We start from the raw sequence: 26,568 nt of genomic DNA, 5'->3' as shown, positions 1-26,568 counted from the left end.
CCCTCTGCTAGCTGGCTTCTTGTCGCAGCTGCCCATATTGCTAAAAAAAATCCTTCACCTCTACTGAGAATTGAAGATTTTTCCCTTAACCTTAATTCCTGACTCAGGCTGATTTTAAATACGCGGTCATCACAATGAATATGTTTTTAAAATATTTGATAGCTATTTCATCATTATTTATTCCCTTTATAATCCTACTATTTTATCTTATGCATTATTCTGAGAAGGAATTTTAACTGAATTGCCTGAGGGGTCCATGCCACAAAGATAGTTAAGACTTGCTGCTGGAGACTCTAGTGTAGAAGATTTCTTTGTGCTCCAATGCGTGAATGGGAGAGCAAGATCATAATTAATTAATTAATTAATTAGTAGGCCCTTATTTTCCTCAAAATCCTATCTAAAAATCATCCTTTGTATGAAGCCTTGTTATGAGCTTCCACCCTCTGTAATGCAATTGATTTTGTATGTATATTTGCATATACTTATTTATATACATGTTATATTCTCTGACTGTAAACTCCTGGAAGGCAGAGGTTTCATTTTTGTCCTTGTATTCCCATTGTGCTTAGCATAGTGCCTGGTACAAATTATATGCTTAATGTTTTTTTCTTCTTTTTTTTTTTTTTTGGATTGAATGATTATCTTTATCTTGGGCATCTGAGCATCCAGAATGATAATTGTGAGGATGTTAGGCTAGATTTCATGATTGATGCAGTTGATAGAACTGGCAAAGGTTCTTGTAGGCTTTTGGATTTATATGACAGGCTATTACATGAGTAACTGAATGGGAAAGGATGAAAGAATTAATCTAAAAACTTGGATCTTGGTCTTTGAAATTTTTATATACTTTTTTTTTCCCATTGGGGAGAACAGCAAATAGATCTAACTACTGGAGAGAAGAAAGGGATTCCAGTTACAATGAAAGATGTTTATCAAGAATTTGATGAAAAGACTGCAACAAAATATAAGATTATGAAATTTAAGTCCAAGGTTTGTATTTGATAATGAATTTTCTTTAGCTGTATTAGTGATTCATTCAGTCATTCAACAGATATTTTGGATAATATATATTCTTCTTTTAGGTTGAAGAAAATACATAGGTATATCATTTTGGATACTTCAAAAGTATTATTTTCCACCCATTATCTTCTTATCTGTTTGCAAAACAAGAGGCAAGATGACTCAACAAAGTAAACCAGTTGCTTGTTTCCCAATAACAAATCTTTTGCCTTTCTGAAATAGGGAAGTCTTTACTTTTTTAATTAACTAATTTATTCATTCATTCATTTATTTTTAAGAATAATCTCACTTTGGTTCCTTACTGAGTTGATTAATAACCAGACTTAGGATAGGCATTGTGCTAAATAAGGCAGTCATGAGATAAAATTCCTCAAAGAATATAAAAATTTTCTATTAAAGTGCTATATATTTCTTCAAAGAATTCATTTATAAGTTCCTGAGTTAATACTCATAACTATGACCTCTAGAATTGTCATCTAGTCATCATATTAGTCATTGTATTAATGTATATAATGTAATTAATCCTAAAAAAAAAATTAGGTTGAAGAGCTTTCAGCTAATTAAACTTGGAAATATATATATGTTTGATAGAATTTTTGTCTGTGTAGAGGAATGGAGATTTAACATTATGTCATAGTAGTTAATTTAATTCATTTGACATTTTAATAAATTTTAATTTTTTTTGGTACATGATATAGTGAAGGAAGGGAAGAAGGGGTAGAGAGAAAGAAGTGCTGGATTGGAAGCCAGAGGACCTGGGTTTGAATCTACTTATGTGCTCTTGGGCAACTCCCATAACCTCTCTGTGCCTCAGTATTGTTCATGTAAAAGAAAGTGGTTGATATACAATGGATAGAGTGTTAGACTTGGACACAGGAAGTCCTGGGTTCAAATCTCATTCTGACACTATTGACCTTGAACAAGTAGTTTTAATTTCTCTGTACTTCCTAAAGAATTTATCTAGTAAGCACTTCGATGGGTTTTGCTTTTTTATTGATGGAGTAAACCACATGAGAATTTTCCAAGACCAATAAGATTACAGATTTCTGTGTCATTTGAGCAGAAGGAGTGGGTTATCTCAAATAATATCTGAGATCACTTCTAGTTATAAATCCTATGAATACATATTTTTAAAAAAGTTTGTTAAATCTGTGGTGGCCATTTCAAATCCATTTAGCCTTTTTTGTTCATGGCAGATCCCTTCTATGTTTTAATATTAATTGATGAAGGAAAGAATGGTACTAGCTTTTTTGATTTATGCTCTTCTATATTGTAAACAGTATGAATTATTTGGGAAAATATTTTATGGATATCCCTTATTGTTTTTTTATTGTTTTCAGAAAGTTGAAAAGAACTATGCTTTTGAAATCCCAGATGTTCCAGAAAAATCTGAATACTTGGAAGTAAGATATTCGGTGAGTAAATAAAGATACTTCTGATAGAAAATTATATTTTTTCCTCTGTCTTTGCACTTACAAGTAACTTTCATTTCATTTTGCTTTCTTAGACAGATTATAATTTACCGAAGTGAACTTCCTTGTAAATAATAATCAAAATAGATAAAAGTTAATCAAATTACACAGGCTGCTAAGCTGTTTTTCTCTATCTTCTAGGTTACATCTCACCTATAAAATTATAAGGAACCCCCTAACCATAGACATTAATAAATATGAATATATGTTGAGTAGTTTTGGGGCCCTTTTATAGTTTAATATTTTAATCTGTTTTAAGTGTCCATTATGAGTAGTAGTAAAGTTGAGAGGTGAGCTGCAGCAGTGTCATATTGATGTGCCACTTGTTCATTGAGTGGCAAGGTCATTTCTATAGAATATTAATGGCTATACCTTCATATAGCTCTTGTGTTTTTGATCCTGTGATTTTAATCTGTGAAATTTGAGGAAAATGTTTCTTGATAATATCAAGGAAAGGGCATATAATGCCATTGTATTGAATAGGATCTACATCTTCACTGCCTTGTTACTGCTGCTTTGATCCTTATGGAACAGTATAAGTAATGAGGCATTTACAAACCAGGTCAGAACCAACTTCTTTGGAAGGTCTTTTGGACTTTTTTTTATGTTTCCTAAGAACCATCTTAAAGATCACTATATTGTCTTTGGAAAACAAAGGAAATTCTTGTTTAATTTGTAGAAGGTTGCGGTTTATGTTTCTCAAAGTATGACTTAATGTTAATTACATACAAGTATTATAAAATGTATATAATTGTGTTACCTTTTGATTATTTTTTAAAGGCTGAATTACCACAACTTCCTCAAGATTTGAAAGGAGAGACATTTTCTCATGTATTTGGTACTAATACATCTAGTTTGGAACTTTTCTTAATGAATAGAAAGATCAAAGGTCCTTGCTGGCTGGAAATAAAAAATCCACGTAAGAAATAATTTTTGTGCAGAACTCAAAGTACAATTATTTTAAAAGGACAGTTATAGAAATCCACTAGGTTCTCTGTGTGTGTGTGTGTGTGTGTGTGCGCCCACGCGTGCGTATGTGTGGGGGTGATGCATAGGTTTAATTTAAAGCATACTGACAAAAAATTGGTTCCTATAATTTATTGCATTTTAAGAGAAAAAAAAGTATATATTATGTCGTTTTAGGGAGATCTGTTAAAATATCTTGTCCAATTCACCGTACTTCTCTGAGTCATAATTGGATGGCTTCTGGTATTGCTGCATAACTTCCATTTGTTTTTTTATTTGAAGGTATCAACAGACATACCCCATTGTCTATATTACATTTAAACATTTTTAAAAGTGTGTAAATCTCTGATTTTATTATGTATTTCCTAGGTTTCTTTTAAATTCATTTAAGGAACTCAAGTTTGATGCAGTTTCTTTGCAAAATAAAGAGGTTAGGTTTTACATATATTTAAACTATCCCAGATTGTTAAGAATCTTTGAAAATATCTCAAAAATTTATTGATTGCTTTATTGTGTACACAATACACAATATGTATGTATTGTACGTATGTAATTCATACGTTTCACATGATATTTTCACAGGCAAACTCCTTTTGAAATGACATGGTTGTAAAACAAATTGTAATTGGATAAACATGCCTAAAATTTATAGTTGAAGTAATTGGAAACTTCAGATTCATTTCTCCTAATAATACTTTTTTTCATTAAGGAGTTCAAAATATAAGTAATAATTATCATTGAATGTTTCATTGATTTTTGCTATATTGGTATTGGTGTAGAAAAATCATTTGATTTTGATGACATTTAGTGTTCTGTAGATGGTTGGTCAGTTGGCAGGTACTGAATAAACATGTTGTGAGCATCTATTATGTGATTAGCATGGTACTATACAAAGTGGTTAGCAAATTATAAGTAATAGTTTATAAAACAATTAGGTGCTAGAAGATAAATGACTATTTTGAGTATTGATAACTATGAATGAGGCTTTATACTTTTTGAAAGTTATACATATTAGAAGACAGAGGTAAAAAGTTATTTACCACTGATCCACTTTGTGATAAAAATAGGTTTTTTTCTGTAAGTAGCTGTTTTTTTTTTTTTAAATCCATTCTTTCCTAGAGCTCTTGAGTCAACCAATCAGTTGGTGTAAAGTGGAGGCAATGGCTTTAAAACCAGAGTTGGTGAACGTTGTTAAAGATATTGCTCCCCCTCCGCTTGTGATCATGTCATTCAGCTTGAAAACTATGCAGAATACAAAGACTCATCAGAATGAGGTGAATAAGTAATTGAGCAAATTTTATAATTTTATTTTAATAGACATAATAGTAACTGGGATTGTGAGAATTTTCAGCAAGGGTTTCCTTTTTGGGAAGGAAGTGGAGTTCTAGGTCATTGTTTCTGAACTCATATTTGAAGCATATATTGACTTTTGGCAGGTGTGTGAATATTTTTTTTAAAATAGCTTTTGGAAATAATGTCAATCTGCTTTGAAATGTGCATTTTAAAAAATATTTACTTGTAGGTGGATATTAACATGATTTGTATGAGAACAGAGAATAGCCAACCAGATATTGGGATAAAATATAGGTAGGAAAAAGCTAATAATTAGCAATTTAGGTAAACTACAATGTGATCTTTAAAAAAAATTTGTTTTCCTAGTTGTGGTTTTTGGTTACAGGTTATAGCTTTGGCAGCTTTGATACATCACAGTTTTCCTTTGGATAAAACAGCACCTCAGCCTCCTTTTCAGTCACACTTCTGTGGTAAGTATTTATTTAACTGATTTCTTAAGATTTGATTTTCAGCTTCCCTTTTTTTTCCACTAAGGCTTTAGCGACAGGAATCTAGATTAAAAAAAAAAAAATCTGTTTTGTTTGGGTTGCTGAGCTTTTTGATAGAAGTTCATTTAGTGGTGAAAACTTGACAAAATTTTGTTTTAGTGTTTTTTCCTAATGAACCATCCCATTAGATTATGAACGCCTTGCAGACTGGGATTCTTTATATCATCTTTTGTATCCTTTATATGGAAAGTACCTATAAGTAGTTATTAAATTAAATTGAAACACTGAAACCCAAGGTTACTTATATCCAAAAGGGAAGAAACATGCAAAGGTGCTGAAGAGTAAAAATAAAAATGATCATTTGTGTAGCAGATGAGAGAGGGAATATAAGTTTAAATTATAGTTTGATTGTGGACTGCATGAAATTGCCATATCTCAGAAAGACTAATGTCATGTGTTAATCCCAAGGAGGATTGCAGGCTCCACTAATTGTCTTTCTTGAGTTCATTACTCATATAAATTATTTTGGTGACTGTTGTGACCACTAGAATGTAGGTGAACATTGACTTATACAATTCTTACCTTTTTGATTTCTTAGTCCAGGATGAGAGATGATGTTGGGTCATATTTTTTATTTGGTATCTGGGTTTGATATCAGAAGGGAGCCTAAAAACTCTCATCAAAAGAGCCAGAGAAAGGTGTGTAGGCCATTAGCAATCGCAATGTTTTACTAGTTGATGTGGAGTAATAATAACAATAGTAACACTGATGACAACAACAATAATAGCATTTTTAATATTTTTATTTACATTTTAAATTTAAAATGTATCTTATACACATTTATTTGCATTTTTATATTTAAGATTTATGGAGTACTTTCCTTACAACTCTCACTGAAATAAGATTACAGATGTAATTTTCCTTTTTTTTTTTGTATGTGAATAAATACTTTGCTTTCCAGGTTCTAAGACCAACATTTTGTTTACTTCCCTTTCTGGAATATTAGGAAAATAGCGATGTTAGTGAAACTTGGGAAAATACTGTTGACTACTTTCTTGTCTCTCTGTTCTCTCTTTTGTTTCTTGATGCCTCTGTTTACCTTTCTAATTTTCATTGTGGTTGGACTAAATGCTTCTATTTTCTGTTGCTATTTGAAGTCATGGTTGTATTATGTTTTGGATGATATTTTAGTAGTTCTTCCATTCCTCTGAATGATGATAAAAAAATTTGTAGGGTGATTTTTATAATTGTAAGACTTAGGGTTTGATGATTGGCCATACTTTTAAAGATCTACATACCTCACAGGATGTTGTGAAGAAAACCCTTTGTAAACATAAATGATTTGCCCCTATATAAAAATTTTTGCATTAGATTTGTTCACTTTCTAACCTGTCAGAGACACCACCTTATTTTTCAGGAATCTTGATTTTAAAATAAAATATCAATTTTATTAGTTTATTATGTAATTTTATATGCAATTATTTTTATTTTCTTTTGTTTCTTCATTGCAACTAAGATGGCTATTTTCTTTCTTTCTTTTTTTTTTCTGGTTAGTTGTGTCCAAACCAAATGACTGTATCTTCCCATATGATTTTAAAGAAGTTATTAATAAAAAGGTAAAAAAAATCCAACCTTATTTAATATTTACATTTCTGTGCCTTTTAATAAATCACATCCATTTATTTGTTCAACAAATGGGGAAAAGGTTATATCTGGAAGTAGTTGAAATAGTTATATTTGGAACTATAAAACTTTTGCTGTATACCTTTGTGGCATTATACAAATATGTGAATTCTACCAGTGTAAGGAATTTCTAATGTTCATATATCTTTCACTAGGTGTCTACAACTTAGCATAGTGACTTGCCTATATTAGGCAGGTAGTAAGTGTCAGAGGAATTTTATAGCATTAAAAAATGCATTAGAAATATGACATAACAAAGCGTATGGATTTCTGAGCTTGGAAAGAACTCATTTTGCACTATAGTAATAAAGTAACTTATGTTTAAAGTCACCATTACATTTCTAAAGTGGAATAGTCTTAAGTCTTGTTTCACAATGAAAAAGCTATTATGATTTTTTTTTCTCATTGTTAACGTAGTTAGTATCATTTCTGGCCCAAAGAAGCCCAGGTTGGAATGTCAGGGACATTTTAAAGGAATTTTAGTGGAAAGATTGGACAAGATAATACTGTTCCATTTTCAGCAAATTGTATATTAGTGGCTTCGAGACTTGCATTACTTGACATTTTTAGACCATATGTCTGAAGATATTTTTCTTTATACTTAACACACTGTATTTTTTATAAAATAATGATTTAAGCATATTGAATGCTGAATGGAGTTATGATGACCTGGGCTCAGTTCCGACCTCTGACATTTATTATCTGTCTTTCCATGGGAAACTTCCTTCACCTCTCTGACCCTCAGGTTTCCTTATCTGTCAAGTGAAAATAACCATTAATACTTTTTGAATAGGATTATTGTGAAACTTTTCGGAGACAAAGACTGTAAAGCATTTTGCAAAATTTAAAGCACTACATATAAATGTCAGTTCTTTTCATTTTGGTTCAAACTCCTTTTTGAACTGACTCATGGGATTAATTTATAACCTGAGTGGGAAGAAATTGTATTCATATACCTATGTAATGAAATCTCAGTATGTACTTATAATTCCATAGCTCTTGTGGATTGATGCTTTAAGGAAGACTTATATGTATATGCAAGTATACAAGAACAGGGAGTACTTCCTGTACTTGAGAGTACTCAGTACTTTACAGTCTTTGTCTACTCACAAGTTTACAAGTAAATGGATATGGTTGGAATGCCTTCAATTAGAATCATTTTGCTACAGCCTTTAAGAAATCTAAAATTTTTTCTAACTGGGCACTCTTTAAAAGAAACAACAGCATGACAGTTGTCTGTTCTACTGCACAGAATGTGAAGATTGAGATTGCTGCGACAGAGAGAACATTACTGGGTTTTTTCTTGGCAAAGGTTCACAAAATTGACCCAGATGTCATTGTGGTGCGTATGTTTTGCTGACTTTATCATTGATAATCGACTGTTTCTAGACATTTATTCAGATTTTAGTTTTTTTGCTTTTTATGAAATTTGTTTAGGTTATCTTTGGTTGAATGGATAGTTCTGGAATGAAATAAAAACACTTTATTGTTATTTTTTTTTTAAGAACTGCTTTGCCAAACTGAAAAAGATCAACTTTAAACACTTCTTTCTGTAGTACAAAAGCAATGGTTTTTGTGTACTACATTGTTGATATGATTTTGGCATATTTAAAATGGACATTTTTTTACATAATATCGTGTTAATTTTTGTCTGCCTTGGTAGGGCATTTTTAATGCCTACAGTAAAAGTTTGTGTTACATTTTCCTATGTAATTAATTCTAATCTTTTGAGTAAGGAGGGGCATAAAGATATAGTGGATAGAGAATCAGCCTTGAAACCTGGACAGATCACTTACCTCTCAGTTAAGTGCTCCAAGCAGCTTTTTTAAGATTTTAATTTTCAGAGATGTTAACCTGCATTAGAGGGAGTTTAGTCTTCTGAGAGTTCTTTGTACTGTTGAAATCATAAGTCAAGTCTCCATTCCTTTTCTTGCTCAGACTCTAGTTATCTCTTTTCTAGATTTCCTAAAGGCTTCTCTTAAATTGAACATGTCTTAAATAGAACTTGTTTTCCGCCCTAAGTTTGCCTGCCCTCCAGATTTCCCCATTTCTATTCAGGTTACTCCCATTCTCTCTTCCCACATCCTTTGAGTTGGTAATGCTCATGGGTGTCACCTGTAAAAGAACACTCAGATCTATTCCTTTTTATTCAACCATCCACTATAAGGTGAGGCCCTGTCCCTTTCATCTAGAATGATATAATGGCCCCTCGTTACCCTTCTTTTTTCCATCCTCTTCCCCTCTCCAGACCAACTTCCACAATTGCCAGTTTGGCACAGGTCTGAGCTATTCATTGCCTCACTCAGAAATCTTCAGTGGAAGCAGCTCACCATTCGCCTATAAAAGCAGGAATCCTAGGATCAGATTTTAAACTGGAAAGAACCTTGGAGAGCATATTGTCTAATCCCCTCATTTCATAGAGGAACAAATCGAGTTGAAGTGCTTTGCCAAGGCCCTCCAGGTGGTGGCATTCAGAATCTGAACCCAGAATCTGAATGACTCCCAACTCAGTGCTTTCCCCACGTCTTGCAGAAGTCCCCCTTACAGCCAGTGTTTACAGAGCACTTTTTTCTCCTCACAAGCAAGCAGGATTATGAGCAGTTTTCACATTTGGTAATCCATGTGAGGTTGCTGGAACCAACTACCCCATTGCAACTTGCCAAAATTTGTCTTCCTCCACAGTGCCAGTACCCTCAACTTGATTTCCCAAGTGTGAGGATCTTCATGCTCTGCTTATCTATTTCTATTATAGAGTTTACCAGAGAATGCAAGTTTCTGAGACCAGAGAGCATTTCCTTTTTGTCTGTGTACTCACACTTAGCACTTAATAGATGTTGATTGAACTGAATTAATTTCTCATACGTATGAAGGGAATACACATTTATATAGCACCTACCATTAAAGGACAGGCACTGTGCTAAGTGCTTTTACAAATCTTAGCTTATTTGATCCTCCTAACAAACTTGCAAAGTAGGAACTGTTACTATCCCAGTTGAGGAAACTGAGGCAAATAGATTAAATGACTTGCTTAGTGTCATACAGCTAATAGATATCTAGTTAGATTTGATCAGATCTTCTTGCTCTCAGGCTCAGTGCTCTATCAACTGTGCCATCAGTCAATCAGTGATTGAAATGCATTACAGTTTGGAAAAATATTCTCCATCTTTTTTGTTTCCACATTTGCTTTTAGATATATTATTTCATAGACTATTTGAAGATAGTAGGTAGGGAATGTGACTAGGAATTTTTATCTGTTGCCATGAATGAATCTGAGATATTTTCAAAATGTTTGAGGACCCATCAGAGAACTGAGGAAAATTCTGCCTGTGTCTCCCCCTTCTAGCTTTAGCAGATCCTGTAGCCCAGACTTAGAATCAGGAGTTCTTAATCTGTGCTTTGATTGCAGCTTCTGCATCTTTGAGTCATGATTGGCTCTCTAACGTCATATAGTAATTGCATCTTAAGCAGCAAACTAATAATAGCATCCTAAGAAGCAAACTAATAATTCCTGTCCTTTTTTGTGGGTATAAGAGCCATTATAGTGTGAGGACTTGAGACTAGAATCCTGAAAGGCTTAAAGCATAACTTGGGGAAGTCCCAGGTTCTAAAATTGCTATAAAATGTTCTTTTTTTTTTTTCTTTTTTTTCATTTAAACTTAATCTTCCCACTCATCTGATTCTTTTAGGCCTGGCTACCTCTTTTTTTTTTTTATTCCTCAAATACTAGACTTACTGGTTCTAGCTCTTTGAATGGTAGATGGTGGAAGTTTATGATTTTTAAATACTGTATGATTCTTAATACTTTGGTTTTCTACTTTTTGCTTCCCCTCCCTCCCTCCCGTAAATAGAGGTTTGTTTCCTTTGTCTTTAGAAAATGTCATCTCTGAGTAGTTTAGATAGCGTTGGAAAATTGCTTTGTGATATTTTGATTGAGGGTCTAAATAAGCAATGTTTTGAACACTTCTGTAAGAACAGAATAGATGGAGCTTCCCTATAAAATCTTAACATTGGGTATTTCACAACTAGGTTAGTATGCACTTTTAGTTTCAAGTGAAATTGTTTGAAGACACCTTTTACTGATTAAATGAAAAAAGCATATGGGATATTCACATTTGCATCTGCCTCTCTGACTGTGAGGCATGAGACTGCAAATTAAAAGATATTATATGAACCTAGCATCAATTAGGTTGAAATAAAGTTTATTTCAGCAATCTACTGAGCAGCCTCGTTAATGTCAAGGCTAATGAATGCTGCTGATGAATAAATTCCTGAAGAAGAAAGGACTTCCAATCGGAGGTAGGCTCATGATGCCATCAATTAGAGACCGAAAAAAGAAAGGGCAAAGAAATTCTATGCATATGAAGATAAGTCCTTTAATTTGCATTTGTGATAACCTCCTCTGCTGTTTCCTTTTTCTGGTTAGGGTCATAATATTTATGGATTTGATCTGGAAGTGCTACTGCAGAGAATTAATGTGTGCAAAGTTCCTCACTGGTCTAAGATAGGTCGCCTAAAAAGATCCAACATGCCAAAGCTTGGGGTAATTAAAACATATGTTTATTTCTTTTTTTCTTTAGTATTTCTTGTAGAAAGCAATATAACTGAATATAACTGAAATTCCTGTGTGTGGATAATGCTGTGTATGCATTTCAACTTTTGTAATAAAACATCTTTGTCCCTGACCCTAAATGTTACCATTTCAAATAATATCAAAAACTTATGTTTTTTGAGAGCCTGAAAAACATATATCAGATTCCTTTTTATATCTTTCCCTAACATTTAGTACTATGTTTAGCAGCTAGTAAATGCTTAATAAATGTTTGCATAATGAATCACAATTAAAAACTATCAGCATTTTCTTGGTAAAAGCCACATATCTTTGGGTTATATTAAATTAGTTGTGGAATAGCAGCAACAACCCTAAGGAGAATGTCTGGCATGACAGTTCAGTGACTGTTGTAAGGGGAAGTAGAATGATACATGTATGTCATCAATAAAGCACTTTTATGGTAACTTGTTGATAGAGAATGAGAATAAAACTAACAATCATGTGGATTTCTTCATGGGTTTCTTTACAGTTATTACTACTACTACCACTCCAGTAACCATGGATATAGCTGGATTTATTTATAAATACTTTAATGGAATGAAGCTACTTAAAATTCTTTTTGGGGGCAAGCTAGAATTAATTTTTGGACATTTGACAAATAATTCATGTCACTAGTGCTAAAGTTATTAACACATGTTTTGACCTAAATGTCTTTGTTTCTTGTTTGTTAATTATCTCTACAAGTTCATATCTCTCCCCCTTTCTCTCCTTTTCTCTCTCTTATTCTCTATGTACACATTTTATTTTATGCCTCTTTGAATTTGGGTTTGAATGTTGCCTCTGATATTTCTTAGTCATGTGATGATGAGCAAATTAAGGCTTTGGGGGCCTTAGTTTCTTCATCTGTAAATTAGGATAAAACCTTATTAGCTCTTTTCTAAAGCTGACATGAAAATAAATTCAGATGAGGTGAGAAAAATGCTTTGTAAAACTTAAAAGATGTAAATTTCAGAAATTACTAATAATGTAGTAATATGTATGAGATAATATTCTTAGATTCTTAGGGTCAGAGATTTGCTTAGACCTGGAAAGAACCTTAAACATAATCTAGTCTAAGCCCCTCCTTTTACAGAGAAGAGTCCCAACCCTATATAGGTTAAAAAGACTTGCCCCAAATCACTTGATTCTGTTGACCAATGAAACATTCTGTCCATTTCACTCCTTGCCCTTCCTAGTGGTTGGTGTTCTCTGACGCAATTTTGGTAGGAACTTTTAAAATTCAAATAACATTTTTGGTTAAAGAAATGAGGAAGAAAATTTTGGGGTATGTATTTAGGAGAGAGTAGATAGGTTCTTTTAATCCCGTGTCAGTGGAAACATCCCCTTTGTGTGTCTTTGCCTGTCACTCACTAATGTTTTAGTAACCTGTAAAATCTCAGAATGTTTTATGGGTCTTTTATGGCTTATAAAAATAAAATTTACAACCCAGATATAAAATTTCATTAGGACTTGGCAGGCAGATGTAGTCTTAGATCTCCCTGTGTCTTGTTCTGAACATTCTACTTTAAGCATCTTTGGGACATTTTATAATGCAAGTCTTTTAGAAATTTGATGGTGGTACAATTAACATGAACACTTCAATGTCTCATTGACACTTATTATTGCCTCCTCAAAATGCGTTGAAAGAAATAACTCTCAATGTCTGCCGTGTGTGAAACTTGATGTTTTTTTCTTTTGTATAGGGCAGGGGTGGCTTTGCAGAAAGGAATGCGGCCTGTGGCCGCATGATCTGTGATGTGGAAATTTCAGCAAAGGAATTGATTCGTTGCAAAAGTTACCATTTATCTGAATTGGTTCATCAGATCCTGAAAGCTGAAAGGGTAACAATTCCATCAGAAAATATACGAAATATGTACAGGTATGTCCTAAAACATTTCCAAATTTGGCCTGCTTTAATATCAGAGGTACCATTAGTTTAATTTAGAATTTTTGTGTTGTTTAAAGTGCATTACAACTAGGACGTAGGATTAGAAAGGGATAGAGGATTAGCTCTAGAACATGGTAAGGGTATTTGTGACCATCAGTTTGGAATTATTTATGATTTTGGCCATTGTTATAAATGTATCTCCTTTCCCCTCCATCTTTCATCCCTCATTTCCCCATGCTCTTACACTAGAAGGTTCTCATCATTTCTTTTTTTATATTTTATATTGATTAGGTGATCATTTGTCTTCTCACTAGTGTACATTTAATCTACTTTATTCTTCCCTTTTGTATAATAGAGACTGATTGTAAGTTTCCTCTGTGATAATAGCAGTATACCACTAAAAATATAAAAAATGAGAGTTCTTTTGAAATGATCAAAGAGAGTTATCCAAATGCTATTCTCAGAGAGACTAAAGAGGACCTGGAGGAGCAGATATTCTCTCTCATTCCCTCATAGAGCTTTTTAGTGTCCAATAATTTTCCAAATATTGTCCCTAATGACTGGAAAAGTTTCTAACGCTCCTCATCAGCTTGATGAATTTCTAGTAGTAGCTCTATCTTTATGATATCTCATTTTTGTATTTCCACATTATTTATACTAATTTCAACCAAATAAGTAATTAAAAGATGAAAAAACAAAATTATGCACACATTAAAAACAACATACTATTTATTCTCTATCTTTAAAAGATAAAGATAAAACTGGAGAAATGTAATTGATACACATACTTTTAAATCATCATTTAATCTCTTTACTGTTCTTTTACTGACCTCATTATTTCAGCAAACATAGTAGCCCTAACATAAATTAATTTTGCATACAAAATCAATCTAGATAATTTTCTTAACTTTGTTGACAAGCTTTTTTAATGTTGACCAAAGGTAATGCACATTAATTGTGGAAAGTTAACTACTTTACTGTTGAGGTGCTGCCAACCTTGAAGTTTGTTGTATTCAATTTACTTGATTTTTTTTTTTTTGACTTGCTAAGTAGTGTTTCTATATTTTAATGGCTTATTTCTGTCTCATTCTTTCCTATGCAGTGACTCTCCTCATCTAATGTATCTATTGGAAAATACTTGGAAAGATGCCAAGTTCATTCTGCAAATTATGTGTGAACTCAATGTCCTCCCATTAGCACTGCAGATCACAAATATTGCTGGGAATGTTATGGTAAATCCATTTAGCAGATGGGGATTGGGAGGCATGAATAAAAGTTGGGAAGGGAATGTGTAATATCAGTTTTGGGCTGTGATAGATATGTAGTAACATATCTAAATCCATCCTTTGAAAATAAATTACTTAGCATTCTGGAAATGTGCTTCTTTTTTTGTGTGTAAAAAGAATGTAGTGGTGTTGAAGGGGGAGAAAAATACCAGGTGTAGTATGGTGAAATTTGGATTAACTTCAGAAAGTTCCTTCCTCAAAACATCTAAGATGATCTATTAACTTCTAGATGGAAGAGTAGAGATAGCTAAACAATTAATGAATTATTTAAGTGTTTTTTTTTTTTTTAAACCTTCTTTTTGGACAAAATGATTAAAAAAAATTTACAAAACATTTTATATATATGGTAGTTTTTGTTTTTAAAATTAGTGAATGGGGTAAAGCATTTTGAAATTTTCCTTTGGCTTTTGTTTGGTGGGCAATAAAATTAATGATTTTTAAAATTGTTTCTTTTTTTGTAGTCAAGAACTATGATGGGTGGTAGGTCTGAGCGTAATGAGTTCTTGCTGCTTCATGCATTTTATGAGAACAACTATATTGTGCCTGACAAACAGAATTTCAGGAAACCTCAACAAAGACTGGTAGGTCAAAGATGTTTTCTGTTTTAACTTTTTCTTGACTACCATTTTTGCTATAGATTTTAGATAATTTTTTTTCCTTTGGTATAATCATCTATTTCTGAAGTAATTATGTAATTAAGACCTCATTTATAGTAAAAACCCTATATGTAACAAGACTCTTCCAGTTGTTTCATTCATTTTTCTTTTCTCTTTTTCTGTGTAAGTAAAAATTTGTTCATGGACATTGAGAAGGTCCGAGGGAAGGTATTTGGTGATGACAGACAGTATAATAGTAGGAAGAGTCCTGGACATCTAGGAAGAAGGAGACCTAAATTTTAATTATGGCTTTGTTGATCAATAGTTGTAGGATTTTTCTAAGTTACTTGACTTCTGGTTTGCTCATTTGTAAAATGAAAGGAGTTGGCCTAGTTGAGCATACAAGGTTTTATGACTTAATGAAAAATAAACATCCAAGTCATAGAGAAGATATTGAAGTCTTAGTAACTGAGGAATTTAATTTATTTCCTCAGTTTCTTAACTATTGGGTTTTCACTTTGTGCTCTATCATTAGATATTGATAAGATTGGGATAAAATTTCAAATACATTCTTTTGAAATGGTTTCTATAATGTTTTTAGTTAATATGGTTCTGGCCTTACATTAAGTTTAATTTTAGAATGTGTTAAAACAGATGTACTCTAACCTATCTCAAGATTAACTTGGGAGATATTTATTTAAACTCATTAGTGCATAGGATTTGAGTTCTAAAGGGAATATAGATGCCATTTAGTTCAGTTTCTTCTATTTATAGATGAAGAAAGCTGAATGAAGTGCCTTTCTTAAACAAAAGAAGTGGCCAAACAAATCAACTCCACTAATTTTCTGATTCTTTTTGCAAACGAGGGGATTTTTTTTTTTTTTTTCGCTGTTTTGGGCTTATCTGGATACCCTGCAGCCACTAAGATAATAAGTCTTGTTTTGCACAAGCAGTTCATATTGGCCACTGACAAACGTATATTCTCAATCCCTCATTAGCTTTAAATGGAATTATTGTTATTTCCTTTTTATTGATAAGAAAAATGAAGCTCAGAAAGATGTGCCTTTCCAGGATCCCAGAACAAACCATATTGTAACTGAATTGGCAATTCAGATCTCCTGACTCCTATTTAAAGAGCTTTCCCCACTATGTTGACTCTTCCTGTAAGTTGTGAAGGTAGATTTTGTAAATATAAAAATTTTGTACATAAATAATCTGGGGTTGAAAAGAGCTAAATATTAGAAATAACTGAATGAGATATATTTAAAATTATTTTTGAATATAAAGATTATGTGATTATCAGAATTGCATAGTAGGATTGAGGAAGACAGATAATTAGCAATTTTCTTGTTCTTCTCTTTTTAATTCTTTATGGTTAATCAGGGCTTTATTTTTCTTTGTTGATGATAGGGAGATGAAGATGAAGATATTGATGGAGATGCAAATAAATCCAAAAAAGGACGAAAGAAAGCAGCATATGCTGGTGGCTTGGTATTGGATCCTAAAGTTGGTAAGGTTTGGAGACTTACTTGAGGGACATGGAGGCTAGGCTGAAACATTTTTGCCTTTTGAAAAATAACCTTTTTTTCTCTTGGTAATCCTTAAACCTGTTTAGAGATAATTCCTTGAAAGTTGAGTGCTTTGCAAACTGAGATATAGTTTCATTCTTTTATAAAAAGGTAGTAAAAGAACAGTGTTGAGTATTTACAGATCTAGAAGGATCTGTTTTTAAATCTTGTTTAAAATCTTGTTTTTTTTTTATTTAATAGGAAACTGTCACTATTACTTATGAAAGCAAGAAAGATATTTCTTTTGTTAGACACATTTATATAGTTGCAAGAATGCTAGATTTGACTCAGAAGATCTCTACTCAAATTCTTGCCCAGCTATTTGCTCTCTGGCCCCCGGAAAATCATTTAGTTTCTTGGGAGCTCAATCTTCTCATCTAGAAAACGAGATTGGTTTCTTCCACATCTAAATCTTGGATTGTATGGTTCTAGGCAAGCTGTGTTGGGTCTTGAATCTTTGTTGGATTATACAGTAGATTTTTGAATCTGACTTAATCCATTTAATGACTAGCAGGTAGGGTTTCTTTCTACCCATCTGCCTCGTACTTAACTGCATAAGAGAGATTTTTGACAAACCATGATTTAATTTTTCCTTTTAAATATTTCTCTTATCAATGGACATTGATTTTATTTCAGTTTCTCCTTCATGTGGAGATAACTGATTCTCAGTGTCCCACATAAACATAGAAGCTATCTGTTCACTCTTGGAAAGTAAACAAGGGTTGGATCGTTCCACTTCTGACAAATCTGATTGAAGGTCTCCTGACTGACCTTTAGCAGAGATCATTGCTGTTCACTCTATTCTCTGAAGATATATTTGTGGAAAAGAAATGTTGATTGAAATTTACATCATAACATTTTTAACAAATTGTCCCTTGGGAAAGAGTGCAACATCCCCCTCTCCTTCCCCCTAAAGCAATGGGATTAAGTGACTTGCCCAAGGTCACACAGCTTGGAAGTTGAGTGTCTAAGACCAGATTTGAACTCAAGTCCTCCTGACTTCAGGGCTGGTTCTCTATCCATTGCACCAATTTTTTTGTTTGTTTGTTTTAATTAGAAGCATTATAATAAGGTTAAGTCCAGTATGAAGCAGTACTGGAAAATTTTAAGGGTTATGTTGAGACTCTCAGAGAGAGAGTCTGTTGAATTGAGACCACAATGATATACTTGCTTTACTATTAATTTCTGTCTTCATGGATCTTATCTGCTGCCACTCTAGCCTCAATCATTTTTTTTTGAGCTAGAAAGCACTTAATAGTCTCTTTCATCTCTGCTTTGATGTTGCTTATTGAATTCTACTGTTTCTGGTATGATATTGACACTGATTCATTTATTTCCATAGGAATTGAATGAAATTCTTGTGTATTATTCTTTCTCCTCATCCCTCCCAGGTTTTTATGATAAATTTATCTTACTTCTGGACTTCAACAGCTTGTACCCTTCAATCATTCAGGAATTTAACATTTGTTTTACTACTGTGCAAAGAGTTGCTTCAGAGGACCAAAAAATCACAGAGGTTTGTATTGAATTAATATAATTTGATTTTTTGTTGAAATAGGACTTGAGAATAGTTGAGAGTAGTTTCTCCTTCCCAAGGCACCTTTTAGATGTGCCTTTTCTGACTAGACAGCTCAAAAGGGTTTGAAATATGAAGAGAAAAGGGTGAGTATAGTTTGGATTTGAGGAATGAGCAATACATGGTTGGGTGGTATTTGGAGGAGTTACAGTTTTTTGTTTTTTGTTTATCAACTACTAGTTTGACTTTTTGATGTCTGAAAGAGGTTGTGAATAGCTTTTTGGTCATGTATAAAGCTGTAGAATCTCTTCAAGTAAGGAACAGTTGGCCTACATATTTTAACTGTTTCTTCAGATTACTTAGATAAGATATTTAGAACTTGTATGGTCTGGGGTCAGTATTTTCAGATCTATAATTTGAATAAATTACAATTGCTACCTTCAGGATAGAAAAATAAAACTTTTTTTTTCCATTTAAAATTTTCCATCTTAATGGTTTTCATAGAACACATTGTTGGATGACATTGGTGTCCCTCATAGCTTTCTGATTTAGTTTATGGGATTTGGGACCACAGGATCTGCCACTTGCTATCTCTGTGACTTTAGGCAAGTCACCCTGTTGGGCCCCAAATTCCCAAAATTCATTTGAAAAATGAAGGGGTTTCACTCCAAGATCTTGTAGTTCTATAGCTATGATTCTGTGACCTGTGTACTCAACTAATTAAGCAGTCAACAAAAATTGTTTACTATACGCCAGTCACTTTTCTAAGTACTGACTATATAAATATGAGTAAAAAAAAAACTTTATTTTTAAATTGTCTGCATTCTAATATGAGAGATAATGATAATATATAAATATACAGAATAAATATAAATATTGACTGGAGAAGCATGACCTTTCCTCTTGGATTGGACAACAGAGGATTCCATTTGCAAAAGTGCTTGATAGTATTCTCCAGCACAAAGCTAAGGCATAGATTCATTGTCTTGATTCTCCTGTTTTTCCTCTTACTTTCTTTAAAAAACTTCTAGATGTTCGTAAAGGTTTGAAGTTAATGGTTTTCTTTTTAACTTTTTAATTTATGAGAGCTGTTATTGTGAATGCAGCGACTCACAGCCTCTCAAGACTGTTGGGAGTGGCCAGTTTAGATCATTAGTACATGTAGTATATTAGAATTATCTGTAAGAGGGCCCCTTAATCTTACTGGGTTCCATAGAAACAGACTAATTTTGCTATCTTGCAAATGGGGGCTGTTTGGTCATAAGGATTAGAAAGTAGGAAAAGTTGAGAGAGATGTAAAAATACATATATAACTCTGTCCCCTCTGCTGATGAAACAAGTCAAAATTATTTCTCTATTTAGAGTAAATAATGGCATTCTCTTGTGTGAAGTCTAAAGTATTGAATCACTAAGACTTACTCCAATCTATTTACTTCAGATAATCCTTATGTGGATTGAAATCATGTTACATTATTGTCAAATACAGTAGATAACAGCGTTGAGTAAGCCAATAGAAGTTTTGAGGTTTGCCTTGTCATACTCATCCAGAAGTAAAGGTTTAGTCCTATATTAGGTAATAAATTAAATGTTTTCACTCCTTTTTAGGTATTTGTAAATTTAAAACTATTAGAAAAGTAATAACATCTACTAATTTTTACATAGCACTTTGCAAAAAATCCTTTATTATTTTGATATACATTTAGAACTTAGATTTCATGTAGTGAATGATAGAGATGGTGGGAAGTAGAAGAATATAATTTTTTACTTTTTGGGTACAGCTATGTACAGTAAATTCCCATTTAACCAGTGTGGGTTATTCAAGTTATTTAGATAATTTGGTTCACTAAGAGTTACCACATATACCAAGCATCCGCTATGGGTTTAATATTCTCATACAATTCAAAACTAATAACACAAAAAGCATTATCTTGCTTTGATAATTAAGATTGTTCTTTTGAATGTTTCTTAATGTCATCTTTATAAACAACAAGGGAGAATCCAGGCCTTTTGATGTAAGATTTCTGAACAACTTTTTTTTAGTGCTTCAGTATTTTCTTGTATTATTTCTTCTCTCCATCTCAGAGGTAACATATCCCTTCTTTTTGCCAAGCTTATTCTCTGTCTTTGATTTCATACCTTCCTACTTTTTGGTACCTTCCTCTCCCATGTATCTTAATCTCTTCATCTGCATTGTCTCCTTTCATTTTTGTCTGCAAATGTGTTTGGGATTCCCTGATCTTAAAAAAAAAAAGAAAAAAGCTACCCCTGAACCCTCCTCTTGCATTAAGTTATTGTCCTATCTCCTCTTTTGTTAAATGTTAAATGTTAAAATTTCTTGAAAAAGTAGCCTATATTCCATAACTCAACTTCCTTTCCTTATTCTTCACCTTTTTGTAATTTGGCTTCCATTTGTACTATACTGTAAAAATTGTTTGAGTTCCCCTCTGACTTCCCAATCAATGATCTCAAAGGCTTTTTCTTATTTCTTATCCTTTGACATGATCGATAAGTCTTTTTTTGGATATGCTTTTTCTTTGAGGCTAGCTAATTCTGCTCTCCACATTCTCTTGTCTCTCTGACTACTTCTTTTCTGTTGATTCTTTACTATTCCTTATCTCTAGTTTTGTAAGTTTTTGTTTTTGACTATCGTTTGTCCCTCTTATATCCCACTTTAAAGTATCTATAAGAGGACTTCACATGAGTGTCTTATCAACTCACACTTAAAGATGTGAAAAATCTCAAATGCCCACTTTCTTCTCTCCCCCCCTTTCCCTCCCCCCCCGGCTAACTTTTCCTAGTTGATTTCTCTGTTGGTTAGTGGCACTACTATTCACCTAGTCACCAACAGTGAGAATGTTGGTGTTACCCTTGGCTTTTCTTTCTCTCTAATGTCTCACATTCAATAAGAAGTAAAATCCTGTTGTTCCTACTTCAGCAGCATCTCTCTAATCTACCTTCACCTCTCCAATGTCACTATGAACATCACATTGCACAAGGTCTCATTTCCTGCCTAGTCTATTTGAATCACTTTTTCAGCTTCTTGTTTTTTCCACCCATTCTTTATAAAAAGTGCTGCCTAATTGTGCCATGTGAACTTCCTTATGCAGATTTGAACATCTTTTTTTTCCCCTGAAAACCTTTTTGAGCCTCCTTATTGCCTTTTCCCTCTTTCAAAATGGATTTTTATTTTTAACATTGATATTTCCTTCTGTGATAACTCCATCACTTATAACAAAGAATTTTTTTAAAAAAAATCAAAAGGGGAAGAAAAGGAAAAAAAATTTAGCAAAATCAGTCATTATATGAAAATATCTAAACATCTAATGGTGTGGGCAATATTCCACACTCATTGATTGACCACCTGTGTAGAGGAATGAGAGAAGGAACTTTCTCATATATTCTTTGGGTGCAAGATGGTTCTTTGTAATTTTGCCAAATTCACTTTATAGTATTATGGTAGTTGTTTTTACTTCCACTATTTATTGTGTACAATTATTCTGCTGTAAGCTAACATATGTTCCTAATGCATTCCTATTGTATTTTGTAAAATAGCATGTCAAAAACCACTGGGTTCATTAAAAAAAATAGTGTTAGCAATACAAAATTTTTTTATTAATGACATAATTGAGATGAGAACCTAATAAAAATTAGTCTTATACGTGTTATATATTTAATTTTATAAATGCTAAATGGTTAAGAAATACATAAATAGTAACTCTGCTTATGACCTCAGGCTGGCAAACTTGGTGGCCTAGGATAAGAGGTCAGCCTAGGTGGACTGCATGAAATCACTCATAAAACAGACACAAAATTCATGGTATTTTAAAATTATTCCCTTAAATATCCGTTGTATTAAAACAAATTTATGTTTTCAAAACAAGTATTATAGCAGAACTGACTATTGTTTTCTTGGCTCTGTATCAGTTCATCAAAGTTTTTCACTGTTTCTCTGCATTTATTGTTTCTAAAAGCACAGTAACATTCCATTACATTCATGTAAGAGAATTTGTTTAGCTGTTTCTCAGTCAATAGCCATCTGTTTTATTTCCAGTTCTTTGTGACCACAAAAATTGCTGCTATAAATATTTTGGTTTTATATATAGAGACTTTTTTTTTTTTAATCATTGATCTCCTTGGGCTATGCACCTAGCAGTTGGAATCTCTGGGCCAAAGGGTATGGATATTTTAGTCATTTTATCTGCCTGATTTCAAATCTTTATTGCCTTCTAAATAAAGCCCTGACACTTTAGGCACTATTTTAATTTTCTAACTTCTTGGCTCAGTATTCTACTTTTATATGTGTTGTGCTCTAGCCAAACTGGACAGCTTGTTATTCTCTGTACACATCTTACTGTGTTCCCTACACTTGAGAATGTCTCTTCCACCCCCATTTCAGCTTATTGGAATTCTACCCATCTTTTAAAACCCAGATCAACTACCATCTTTTCATAAAGTTTTTCTACCACTCCCATCAGTCTCTTCCTCGACCTTGTGCAACTCTTTGTTTATGTATTCATGTAATTTCATAGCACCGTTAATTGTTTAGGTATTAGATTGTGAGTTCTGCATAATATTAGATTGTGAGTTTGACATGGGAGCCTTACTTTAGTAAAATTTTGTTTTTAAGATTGTGCCTTATTTAATCTTTGTATATCTCCTAACATAGTGCTCTCTACATAATGGATGCTTAGTGAAAATATTTGTTGTTTAGCACAGAAAAAAATATCTGGTTATGTGAGTTTGGTTTAATGTAAATAGTGGTTTACAATATATGTAGTTTACTTTGGCAATTGATATAAAAGAATTATAATTTAATATTAGACCTTTCTAGATTTTGTTTCTTACTTCTATATTGGAAAAAATGGGTCTTTATAATAGTACAAACGTGTATGTAGCTTGCTGCAAGTGTGTAGATATGTAATATTCATAAACAGATAAGTGGATTTGTTAGCTCACAACAAACTGGCAAAATCCAAGGTTTCTTCTACCTTTTATGTGGCGTGGATTTGACATCCTTTAAGCAGATTTATTTTTAATTCTGAGCCTTTAAAAGGGTACACACACACACACACACACACACACACACACACACACAAACTCACACTCTTTCTGTAACATACTCTGGAGTATGTTAGTATTAATGGAGGTTGCAGTCTTTTTTCCTTGCTATAGAAGTTAACAAGACTGCTGTTGGCATTTCTTAAATATTTCTATTCTTGTAGTGATTACAAAGTAATTTACAAATATAAAGTACTATGTAACAGGTAAGAAATGCCTTTAAAAATAAGAATTATGGCCCATGAAAGTATATGCATTCACAATTTTAAAAGAAACTTTAGCATCTTAGTTGAATTTTCACTCCAAATACTACAATAGTAGGTACAGTTCTGAATATTTTTCAGTTCTGTAGCCTGTGTGGAAGAGCAAATGGTCTAAAACAGGAATTGTTAACGTTTTTTTTTTTATGTCATAAACCCTTTGGGCATTTTGCTGAAGCCTGTGGACTCCTCAGAATAATGTTTTTAAATGTATAAAATAAATAGAATTATAAAGGAAAACAATTTTATTGAAATATACTTATTAAAAAACATATTTTTAAGTTTAAAAGGCCCTAGGTTAAGAAACTTTCATGTAAAAGAGTATTTTTGAATATTTAATTTCCAAGCTCCTGTGACAGCTTTCATTTTAAAAGCAAATTAGGAAAAGTGGTAAGATTTTCATATTTACAAAGAGAGCTGAGAGCTTGGTTAACAGATTTCTTTTGTTTTACCTGTTTCAGAAGAGATCAGATTCTTTTTGAGTGTTGGTTTGTCTTTAAATTTGGGGCTAGTTCTAGGGGAAAATATGGTGCTACTATATGAGGATGGGAATATGACTAGCAAAGGAAAAGAGTGAAAAGAATGTTACATAATAGGGAGGGAAGGTATCCGGGTTTAGCTTTGTAACTTCTAGTTCCTTGTTCTATCTTTAAAGCATTTTGTCATCTAATATGAAAAAAGAGATCTTCCCCCCAACTGGCCTTCAGTTTTCTCTAATTTTTCTTTGTAACAGGAGGTTTGCAGTAATCATGGAGTACATACTTAATATTTTTAATTAAAACAATTACAGATGCCATTAGTGAATATCTGTAGATATTCTTATCCAAAAAATAGGTAATTTGGTAGTTTAATTTTAGACACAACTATTTTTTTTTAATGTATTATTTGGCAGGATGAAGAGCAAGAAAATATTCCTGATTTGCCAGATCCAGATTTAGAAATGGGCATTTTACCCAGAGAAATCAGGAAACTTGTTGAGAGGAGAAAACAAGTCAAACAGCTCATGAAACAGCAAGATTTAAATCCAGACCTGGTTTTACAGGTACTTTTTTTTTTTTTAAGCAAGAAATGTTTCAGCAAGTCCAAGTTTATGGAATTATAATGGTTTTAGGTCCAATGGTATTTTAGTATGCGAAGATTATACTTGAGGTTGACTGTTGACAAACTCAGGTGCAGGACTGTGTATGGTGGAAGGTAATGGTAATATGCCTGTCCCCTTTTATTGTTAACATACTTGTTTACATGTTTGCAAATATTATGTATCAGCAATTTCTGATTTCTTTCTTTTTGGCCATGTTGTAATCTTACAGTATGACATTAGACAGAAGGCTTTGAAGCTCACAGCAAATAGTATGTACGGCTGTCTTGGATTCTCCTTTAGCAGATTTTATGCGAAACCATTAGCTGCTTTGGTGACTTACAAAGGAAGGGAGGTAAGTAGCAGAATCTTGAAATCTTTGAAAGTGGGAATTTTTCAATTATTCCTCTTGCAATTATAAGACCAGTCCTCTAATATATTTTATTAATTTTTAAAAATCGAATTGTGCAACTTCAAGTGCCCTTTAGAATAAATTTGAGATTTTTAACAAGGTTTTAAGTGGTTTTAAGACAGCATAGTTATCACTAGTTATGAGACATTAAGAAGTTTAAGATAAGGTATTCATTGAAATGTGGATTTCATCTGCACTCACACTTTATATTGTCTTTCATTCATTTCCCCCAGATACTAAAGAATTAGAGTTATATTTTTTAGAATCTTAAATTAATGTTGACTTATAGAGCTACACTGTCCTAATCTCAAGAAATTCTGTCCATAGTATGAATAAGCATGATGATTTGCCTCTCTTGGAATAGTATGTTTGAAAAACACAGTGATCAAATGTTCATACACTTGGTAATGACCATTACCTTACATGTTAGTATTCTTGTTCTGGATTGGGATGTACTTTAGAGAACAGCCATTCTGAAATTTTCTTGCCTCTCAGTTCCAGATGGCCATCCTGTCTTGTTTGGGTAGGATTGGGTAGACTACTTATATGAAGATATAGGTATTTCTATAAAGTAGATGATGGAAATGGGTGTTTTAGAGGCATTTGGAAGAAGGAGAGGATAATTTTGGTTTCTTACGTTAAGTTTACTTTAGAATTATTCAGATTTTATTTCTGTGCATGCATCCAGCAGCTCCTGATGGAATACCATCTTATTTTTATATTTAGGAAATGCACTCACTATGCCCCAACTGGGTGATAATACATAGGTTGACTATTGAGATTGGATCAAGGTTACTCTTAAGTTTCTCATGAGAGGCAATAGTTGACAATTTACTCCCTTGGAGAGTGCCTCTTGCTGTTGGGAAATCCCTGTAGTTACATTTTCATCATTGGCTCAGAAACCTGCAAGCTGAACAGGGCACTGTGGGTAATGATAAGCCCCAAATCTGACCAGTGTTTCCCCCTCCCCCTATATCTATTATGTTTTAAGGACTGCATTTCTCATTGAGCTGGATTTAATAGGCAAGTTAACCTCAATTTTCATTTCTCTTTGAAAATAGAACAAAAGCAAAACTCAAATTATTTTAAAATATGTATTTTTTCCCTTTTCTCCTTCTTACTCCTCTCTTGAAAAATAGTCCAATAAAGAGGTATCTAGAATTTCTTCACCCTTAACCATTTTAAGACTCAAAACTTTGGCTTCTAGCTTCCCTTTTACCTAGGATTTCCATGCCCACATTAGCAATTGTGAGCCGAGAAAGTTGATCATATTTGGGGTTATTGGGAAATACTAATTATACAATTTAGCCCCAGAGGCTTTGTTATAGAAGGAAGTACCATGTAAAATCACACATAAGTTACCTTGGTGCAATCCAATTATGGTTTTGTTTTTTTT

General features: G+C 32.8%; 1 protein-coding gene and 1 non-coding gene across 3 annotated transcripts in view; both read left to right on the top strand.

Annotated features, from left to right (window-relative positions):
* The window catches only part of POLA1 (DNA polymerase alpha 1, catalytic subunit), a 343,224-nt gene that overhangs the window by 27,958 nt on the left and 288,698 nt on the right, over positions 1–26,568 (top strand). For both annotated transcript variants that reach the window (XM_051985075.1, XM_051985076.1), the window contains exons 12-26: positions 874–990; positions 2,361–2,435; positions 3,273–3,411; positions 4,578–4,732; positions 5,137–5,221; positions 6,794–6,855; positions 8,175–8,264; positions 11,346–11,462; positions 13,214–13,389; positions 14,501–14,630; positions 15,146–15,265; positions 16,691–16,790; positions 18,240–18,364; positions 24,575–24,724; positions 24,993–25,115. In XM_051985075.1, coding sequence (XP_051841035.1) covers positions 874–990; positions 2,361–2,435; positions 3,273–3,411; positions 4,578–4,732; positions 5,137–5,221; positions 6,794–6,855; positions 8,175–8,264; positions 11,346–11,462; positions 13,214–13,389; positions 14,501–14,630; positions 15,146–15,265; positions 16,691–16,790; positions 18,240–18,364; positions 24,575–24,724; positions 24,993–25,115 — 1,764 coding nt within the window. The remainder of the gene's footprint in view (positions 1–873; positions 991–2,360; positions 2,436–3,272; positions 3,412–4,577; positions 4,733–5,136; positions 5,222–6,793; positions 6,856–8,174; positions 8,265–11,345; positions 11,463–13,213; positions 13,390–14,500; positions 14,631–15,145; positions 15,266–16,690; positions 16,791–18,239; positions 18,365–24,574; positions 24,725–24,992; positions 25,116–26,568) is intronic.
* Positions 17,464–17,595, top strand: LOC127558515 (small Cajal body-specific RNA 24). The gene has a single exon (XR_007952894.1). It is a non-coding gene; the product is annotated as a small Cajal body-specific RNA 24 (non-coding RNA).

Source organism: Antechinus flavipes, chromosome 3, assembly GCF_016432865.1.
Source record: "Antechinus flavipes isolate AdamAnt ecotype Samford, QLD, Australia chromosome 3, AdamAnt_v2, whole genome shotgun sequence".
Taxonomy (NCBI): domain Eukaryota; kingdom Metazoa; phylum Chordata; class Mammalia; order Dasyuromorphia; family Dasyuridae; genus Antechinus; species Antechinus flavipes.
This window is presented reverse-complemented; position numbering and strand designations above follow the sequence as displayed.